The sequence below is a fragment of the Notothenia rossii genome, assembly GCF_949606895.1.
Source record: "Notothenia rossii genome assembly, chromosome: 12".
Lineage (NCBI taxonomy): Eukaryota > Metazoa > Chordata > Actinopteri > Perciformes > Nototheniidae > Notothenia > Notothenia rossii.
The window spans coordinates 24,456,953-24,465,786 of NC_136911.1; the positions used below are offsets into that span (position 1 = coordinate 24,456,953).

The 8,834-nt window shown below is 43.4% G+C and overlaps 1 protein-coding gene across 1 annotated transcript in view; it reads left to right on the forward strand.

The window, feature by feature from the left end:
• Positions 1-6,347, forward strand: part of sycp2l (synaptonemal complex protein 2-like) — a gene marked incomplete at its 3' end in the record, with an annotated part of 17,534 nt that extends 11,187 nt beyond the window's left edge. Inside the window, 4 exon segments of the mRNA XM_079661864.1 lie at positions 899-933; positions 1,324-1,466; positions 4,751-4,803; positions 6,302-6,347. Of these exon segments, the coding sequence (XP_079517990.1) occupies positions 899-933; positions 1,324-1,466; positions 4,751-4,803; positions 6,302-6,347 (277 nt within the window).
• Positions 6,348-8,834: the final 2,487 nt, after the last annotated feature.

Below are 8,834 nucleotides of genomic sequence, written 5' to 3' on the forward strand. Positions count from 1 at the left end.
GTAACCCCCACTGTAACACACACACTGTAACACACACACTGTAACACACACACTGTAACACACACTGTAACACACACACTGTAACACACACACTGTAACACACACTGTAACACACACACTGTAACACACACTGTAACACACACACTCTAACACACACACTCTAACACACACACTGTAACACACACACTGTAACACACACACTGTAACACACACACTGTAACCCCCACTGTAACACACACACTGTAACACACACTGTAACACACACACTGTAACACACACACGGTAACACACACACGGTAACACACACACTGTAACACACACACTGTAACACACACACTGTAACACACACACTGTAACCCCCACTGTAACACACACACTGTAACAGACACACTGTAACACACACACTGTAACACACACTGTAACACACACACGGTAACACACACACGGTAACACACACACTGTAACACACACACTGTAACACACACACTGTAACACACACTGTAACACACACACTGTAACCCCCACTGTAACACACACACTGTAACAGACACACTGTAACACACACACTGTAACAGACACACTGTAACACACACACGGTAACACGCACACTGTAACACACACACGGTAACACACACACTGTAACACACACTGTAACACACACTGTAACACACACACTGTAACACACACACTGTAACACACACACTGTAACACACACTGTAACACACACTGTAACACACACACGGTAACACACACACTGTAACACACACACGGTAACACACACACTGTAACACACACACTGTAACACACACACTGTAACCTCAGAGGAGACGAGTCCAGAACCACATGCTGTACTTTGTGTTGTTGTTTTCGTTGTTGTCACAGTGTTTCTGTCTGACAGGTCTCAGCTGGCAGCAGCAGTTCTGACTGTTGGAGGTAACATTTAGTGTGTGTGTGTGTGTGTGTGTGTGTGTGTGTGTGTGTGTGTGTGTGTGTGTGTGTGTGTGTGTGTGTGTGTGTGTGTGTGTGTGTGTGTGTGTGTGTGTGTGTGTGTGTGTGTGTGTGTGTGTGTGTGTGTGTGTGTGTGTGTGTGTGTGTGTGTGTGTGTGTGTGTGTGTGTGTGTGTGTGTGTGTGTGTGTGTGTGTGTGTGTGTGTGTGTGTGTGTGTGTGTGTGTGTGTGTGTGTGTGTGTGTGTGTGTGTGTGTGTGTGATATTATAGTAATTGTTGTTTATCTATGATGCTTTTGAATGTCTGCACTACTTCCTGTTTTGAGTTGTGGCCCCACCCTCCAGAGAGTGATCTGTGCTGTGATTGGTTGTCTCAGACTACGAGCTGCAGGTCAGCCTATCAGAGGCTCTGTGCCGGCTGACGCCCATGAAGGAGCGGCGGCTGAGAGCCAATCAGTGGTTCCCCAACCGTGACATCAGCAGCTCCTTCTGTGACATCAGAGACCGGGACTTTGAGGTGGTGAGGACCTGTCTGTCTGACACCTGTCTGTCTGACACCCGTCTGTCTGACACCCGTCTGTCTGACACCCGTCTGTCTGACACCCGTCTGTCTGACACCTGTCTGTCTGACACCTGTCTGTTTGACACCTGTCTGTTTGACACCTGTCTGTCTGATTGTCTAAACACCTGTCTCCCTCTCTACCTGTCTCACTCTCTACCTGTCTCCCTCTCTACCTGTTTGTGTCTCTCTCTACCTGTCTGGGGTTCTCTCTACCTGTCTCTCCCTCTCTACCTGTCTCTCTCTACCTGTCTCTCTCTCTCTACCTGTCTCCCTCTCTACCTGTCTCCCTGTCTACCTGCCTCTCTCTCTCTCTACCTGTCTCCCTCTCTACCTGTCTACCTGTCTGTGTCTCTCTCTACCTGTCTCCCTCTCTACCTGTTTACCTGTCTGTGTCTCTCTCTACCTGTATCCCTCTCTACCTGTCTCTCTCTCTACCTGTCTCCTTCTCTACCTGTCTCCCTCTCTACCTGTCTCTCTCTCTCTCTCTACCTGTCTCTCTCTCTACTTGTCTGTGTCTCTACCTGTCTCCCTCTCTACCTGTCTGTGTCTCTCTCTACCTGTCTCCCTCTCTACCTGTTTACCTGTCTGTGTCTCTCTCTACCTGTATCCCTCTCTACCTGTATCCCTCTCTACCTGTCTCCCTCTCTACCTGTCTCTCTCTCTACCTGTCTCCCTCTCTACCTGTCTGTGTCTCTCTCTACCTGTCTCTCTCTTTCTACCTGTCTCTCTCTCTACCTGTCTCCCTCTCTACCTGTCTGTGTCTCTCTCTACCTGTCTCTCTCTTTCTACCTGTCTCTCTCTCTACCTGTCTCCCTCTCTACCTGTCTCTCCCTCTCTATCTTTCTCTCTCTCTATACTTGTCTCCGTCTCTACCTGTCTCCCTCTCTACCTGTCTCTCTCTCTACCTGTCTCTCTCTCTACCTGTCTCCCTCTCTACCTGTCTGTGTCTCTTTACCTGTCTCCCTCTCTACCTGTCTCCCTCTCTACCTGTCTCTCTCTCTCTTTACCTGTCTCCTTCTCTACCTGTCTCCCTCTCTACCTGTCTCTCTCTCTCTCTACCTGTCTCCTTCTCTACCTGTCTCCCTCTCTACCTGTCTCTCTCTCTCTCTACCTGTCTCTTTCTCTACCTGTCTCCCTCTACCTGTCTCCCTCTCTACCTGTATCCCTATCTACCTGTCTGTATCCCTCTTTACCTGTCTCTCTCTCTCTACCTGTCTCCTTCTCTACCTGTCTCTCTCTACCTGTCTCCTTCTCTACCTGTCTCTCTCTACCTGTCTCCCTCTCTACCTGTATCCCTCTCTACCTGTCTCTCTCTCTCTACCGGTCTCCCTCTCTGACTGTCTCCCTCTCTACTTGTCTTGTCTCTCTCTACCTGTATTCCTCTCTACCTGTCTGTCTCTCTCTACCTGTCTCCCTCTCTACCTGTCTGTGTCTCTCTCTACCTGTATCCCTCTCTACCTGTCTCTCTCTACCTGTCTCTCCCTCTCTACCTGTCTGTGTCTCTACCTGTCTCCCTCTCTACCTGTCTCTCTCTCTACTTGTCTGTGTTTCTCTCTACCTGTATTCCTCTCTACCTGTCTGTCTCTCTCTACCTGTCTCCCTCTCTACCTGTCTGTGTCTCTCTCTACCTGTCTGTGTCTCTCTCTACCTGTCTCCTTCTCTACCTGTCTCCCTCTACCTGTCTCCCTCTCTACCTGTATCCCTATCTACCTGTCTGTATCCCTCTCTACCTGTCTCCTTCTCTATCTGTCTCTCTCTACCTGTCTCCTTCTCTACCTGTCTCCCTCTCTACCTGTCTCTCTCTCTACCTGTCTCCTTCTTTACCTGTCTCCCTCTACCTGTCTCCCTCTCTACCTGTATCCCTATCTACCTGTCTGTCTCTCTCTCTACCTGTCTCCCTCTCTACCTGTCTCTCTCTCTCTACCGGTCTCCCTCTCTACCTGTCTCCCTCTCTACTTGTCTTGTCTCTCTCTACCTGTATTCCTCTCTACCTGTCTGTGTCTCTCTCTACTTGTATCCCTCTCTACCTGTCTCCCACTCTACCTGTCTCTCTCTCTACCTGTCTCCCTCTCTACCTGTCTGTGTCTCTCTCTACCTGTATCCCTCTCTACCTGTCTCTCTCTCTCTACCTGTATCCCTCTCTACCTGTCTGTGTCTCTCTCTACCTGTCTGTGTCTCTCTCTACCTGTATCCCCCTCTACCTGTCTCTCCCTCTCTACCTGTCTCCCTCTCTACCTGTCTCTCTCTCTACCTGTCTCTCTCTCTCTACCTGTCTCCCTTTCTACTTGTCTGTGTCTCTCCCTACCTGTATTCCTCTCTACCTGTCTGTCTCTCGCTACCTGTCTCCCTCTCTACCTGTCTGTGTCTCTCTCTACCTGTCTCTCTCTACCTGTCTCTCCCTCTCTACCTGTCTGTGTCTCTACCTGTCTCCCTCTCTACCTGTCTCCCTCTCTACCTGTCTCTCTCTCTCTACCTGTCTCCCTCTCTACCTGTCTCCCTCTCTACTTGTCTGTGTCTCTCCCTACCTGTATTCCTCTCTACCTGTCTGTCTCTCGCTACCTGTCTCCCTCTCTACCTGTCTGTGTCTCTCTCTACCTGTCTCTCTCTACCTGTCTCTCCCTCTCTACCTGTCTGTGTCTCTACCTGTCTCCCTCTCTACCTGTTTCCCTCTCTACTTGTCTGTGTCTCTCTCTACCTGTATTCCTCTCTTCCTGTCTGTCTCTCTCTACCTGTCTCCCTCTCTACCTGTCTGTGTCTCTCTCTACCTGTATCCCTCTCTACCTGTCTCTCCCTCTCTACCTGTCTGTGTCTCTACCTGTCTCCCTCTCTACCTGTATCCATCTCTACCTGTCTCTCTCTCTCTACCTGTATCCATCTCTACCTGTCTCTCTCTCTCTACCTGTCTCCCTCTCTACCTGTCTGTGTCTCTACCTGTCTCTCTCTCTTTACCTGTCTCCCTCTCTACGTGTCTCTCCCTCTCTACCTGTCTCCCTCTCCACCTGTCTCCCTCTCTACCTGTCTGTTTCTCTCTCTACCTGTATCCCTCTCTACCTGTCTCTCTCTCTCTACCTGTCTCTCCCTCTCTACCTGTCTCCCTCTCTACCTGTCTCCCTCTCTACCTGTATCTCCCTTTCTACCTGTCCCTCTCCACCTGTCTGCGTCTCTCTCTACCTGTCCCCCTCTCTACCTGTCTGTGTGTCTCTCTTTCTATCTGTCTCCCTCTCTACCTGTCTGTCTCTCAGGACTGTCGCAGCTTCCTGAATTTTGTGAACAGTAACCATGGAGACCAGAGGAGGTGAGAGCTCTCTTAAAGGGACAGTACTCATTTGATCTGAAACACCTGCCTATCTGTCTGTCTGTCAGGGTGTACACCAGGGATCACCAACTACATTTGTCCAAGGGCAAAAATGTATCCAATAGACACTTTCGCGGGCCTGCGATTTTTATACAGCCCAGAATTTTGAAGTTGTTGACAGGGGGGGGGGGGGACAAAGGATCACTTCTAGGCAGGGTTAGGAGGGTTACCTTGTAAATGTAATCAGTTACTGATTACTGAATACATGCTCTGAAAGTAATCAGAATACAGTTAGTTACGTGTCTTAAAAAAGTAACGTATTCAGATTACTTTTAGACTACTTTTGGAATACTTTATTTTTCCATAACAGATGAGTATGTTTTGGTAAACAGGAGACACTTGTATTACTGTTTCAATGGCTTATCAAGAACTCAAACACAACATCTTGGTGTCATTCTGGACAGCTCCCTCTCACCTGCACCCCACATAAAACACATCGGACTGCATTCTTTGTACTGTCTTAAAACCTTTCCTTGGAATATGTTATGAATTGTAAGGTGTCCTTGGGTGCTTTGAAAGGCGCCCCTAAATAGAATGAATTATCATTATTAATATTATCTGAAACGATGTAATAACTTTTAAAACTGTTTCCAGTCACTTGCCCCGTGCATTCAGCAGCAGCAGGCCATTCACTTTCATTTGATCCCGTTATGAAATGTCATCATTTCGACAATAAATAAATGCTACATAAACGTTATCTTGCACATTTTATCTAACCATCTCCGTTTCTAACTTTCAATATATTTGAAAAGAGATCTCTCTCTCTCATCTCCGTGCGGGGGCGGGGCCTCACAGACACGCTGCATCTCTCTCTCGCTCACAGACATGCTGCAGCGCTGTGCAGTGTGCACACAGTCCTGCCTGTAATGAATATTACATTTTGTGAGGAATCTTTTCCACCAATAATTCCAATAAGTATTCCAAAATGTATTCAATAAAGATTTACAAAAGTAACTGTTATCAGATTACTCGTTTTTCAAATGTAACGCCAGAATACAGTTAGCCTACTTGATTTTTGTATTCTGATTACGTAACGCCATTACATATATTCTGTTACAACCCAACCCTGCTTCCAGGCTACTGTCCAGCAGCTCTTGCCTCTCTGTTGGACTCTGTCGCAGCGGGGCTACTGCTGTGGTGCGAAGCGCACAAAGCAGACTCTTCACAACGAAGGATCACTTCTTCTTCAAGGCAGGGAAGGTTTCGCAGTACGCAGTCTACTGTCCCTCTGCCTTTCTGTTGGACTCCGGTACTGCACCTTACTCACGAGACGTTGTAAAAAACAAATGGGTGGGGGGCGAACGCAGTAACCACTCCGCCAATGCCACATTAACCCCCGTCGTGCGGGCCGGATGTGGCCCGCGGGCCGCCAGTTGGTGGTCACTGATGTACACCTTCCCCTGCCTGTCTGTCTGACACCTGCCTGTCTGTCTCTCAGGGTCTACACCTTCCCCTGCTGCCAAGCCTTCCTGGACTCCACTGAGGTACAGACACGATAATGATAAAAACAATGTGTTTCTCACATATTGCGCACGTGTTTCTAACATGTTTAATACGTGTTTGTAACGTGCTACTAACAATACGTGTTTGTAACGTGCTTCTAACATGTTTAATACGTGTTTGTAACGTGCTTCGAACATGTTTAATACGTGTTTGTAACGTGTTTCTAACATGTTTAATACGTGTTTGTAACGTGCTTCGAACATGTTTAATACGTGTTTGTAACGTGTTTCTAACATGTTTAATACGTGTTTCTAACATGTTTAATACGTGCTTCGAACATGTTTAATACGTGTTTGTAACATGTTTAATACGTGTTTGTAAGGTGTTTGTAACGTGCTTCGAACATGTTTAATACGTGTTTGCAACGTGTTTCTAACACGTTTAATACGTGTTTGCAACGTGTTTCTAACACGTTTAATACGTGTTTGTAACGTGCTTCTAACATGTTTAATACGTGTTTGTAACGTGCTTCGAACATGTTTAATACGTGTTTGCAACGTGTTTCTAACACGTTTAATACGTGTTTGTAACGTGCTTCTAACATGTTTAATACGTGTTTGTAACGTGCTTCGAACATGTTTAATACGTGTTTGTAACGTGTTTCTAACATGTTTAATACGTGTTTGTAACGTGCTTCGAACATGTTTAATACGTGTTTGTAACGTGTTTCTAACATGTTTAATACGTGCTTCGAACATGTTTAATACGTGTTTGTAACATGTTTAATACGTGTTTGTAAGGTGTTTGTAACGTGCTTCGAACATGTTTAATACGTGTTTGCAACGTGTTTCTAACACGTTTAATACGTGATTGTAACGTGCTTCGAAAATATTTAATACATTTTTGTAACGTGTTTAATACGTGTTTGTAACATGCTTCTAACATGTTTAATACATGTTTCTAATCTGTTTAATACTTGCTTGTAACGTGTTTAATACGTGTTTAATACGTGTTTCTAACATGTTTAATACGTGTTTGTAACGTGTTTCTAACATGTTTAATACGTGCTTCTAACATGCTTCTAACATGTTTAATACATGTTTGTAACATGTTTAATATGTGTTTGTAACGTGTTTAATACATGTTTGTAACATGCTTAATATGTGTTTGTAACGTGTTTAATACATGTTTGTAACATGCTTCTAACCTGTTTACTACTTGTTTGTAACATGCTTCGAACATGTTTAATACTTGTTTGTAACGTGTTTCTAACATGTTTAATACGTGTTTGTAACGTGTTAATAACATGTTTAATACTTGTTTGTAACGTGTTTCTAACATGTTTAATACGTGTTTGTAATGTGTTAATAACATGTTTAATACGTGTTTGTAACGTGTTTAATACGTGTTTCTAAGATGCTTCTAACATGTTTAATACATGTTTCTAACATGTTTAATACGTGTTTGTAACGTGCTTCGAACATGTTTAATACATGTTTGTAACGTGTTTCTAACATGTTTAATACTTGTTTGTAACGTGTTTCTAACATGTTTAATACGTGTTTGTAATGTGTTAATAACATGTTTAATACGTGTTTGTAACGTGTTTAATACGTGTTTCTAAGATGCTTCTAACATGTTTAATACATGTTTCTAACATGTTTAATACGTGTTTGTAACGTGCTTCGAACATGTTTAATACATGTTTGTAACGTGTTTCTAACATGTTTAATACTTGTTTGTAACGTGTTTCTAACATGTTTAATACGTGTTTGTAATGTGTTAATAACGTGTTTAATACGTGTTTCTAAGATGCTTCTAACATGTTTAATACATGTTTCTAACATGTTTAATACGTGTTTGTAACGTGTTTCTAACATGTTTAATACGTGCTTGTAACATGTTTAATACATGTTTCTAACATGTGTAATATGTGTTTGTAACATGTTTAATACGTGCTTTTACATGCTTGTAACATGCTTCTAACATGTTTAATACATGTTTGTAACATGTTTAATATGTGTTTGTAACATGTTTAATACGTGTTTCTAAGATGCTTCTAACATGTTTAATACATGTTTCTAACATGTTTAATACGTGTTTGTAACGTGTTTCTAACATGTTTAATACGTGCTTGTAACATGTTTAATACATGTTTCTAACATGTGTAATATGTGTTTGTAACATGTTTAATACGTGCTTTTACATGCTTGTAACATGCTTCTAACATGTTTAATACATGTTTCTAACCTGTTAAATACGTGTTTGTAACATGTTTCTAACATGTTTAATACATGTTTGTAACGTGTTTAATACGTGTTTGTAACATGTTTCTAACATGTTTAATACATGTTTGTAACATGTTTAATACGTGTTTGTAACGTGTTTAATACGTGTTTGTAACATGCTTCTAACATGTTTAATACATGTTTCTAACCTGTTAAATACGTGTTTGTAACATGTTTCTAACATGTTTAATACATGTTTGTAACATGTTTAATACGTGTTTGTAACATGTTTCTAACTTG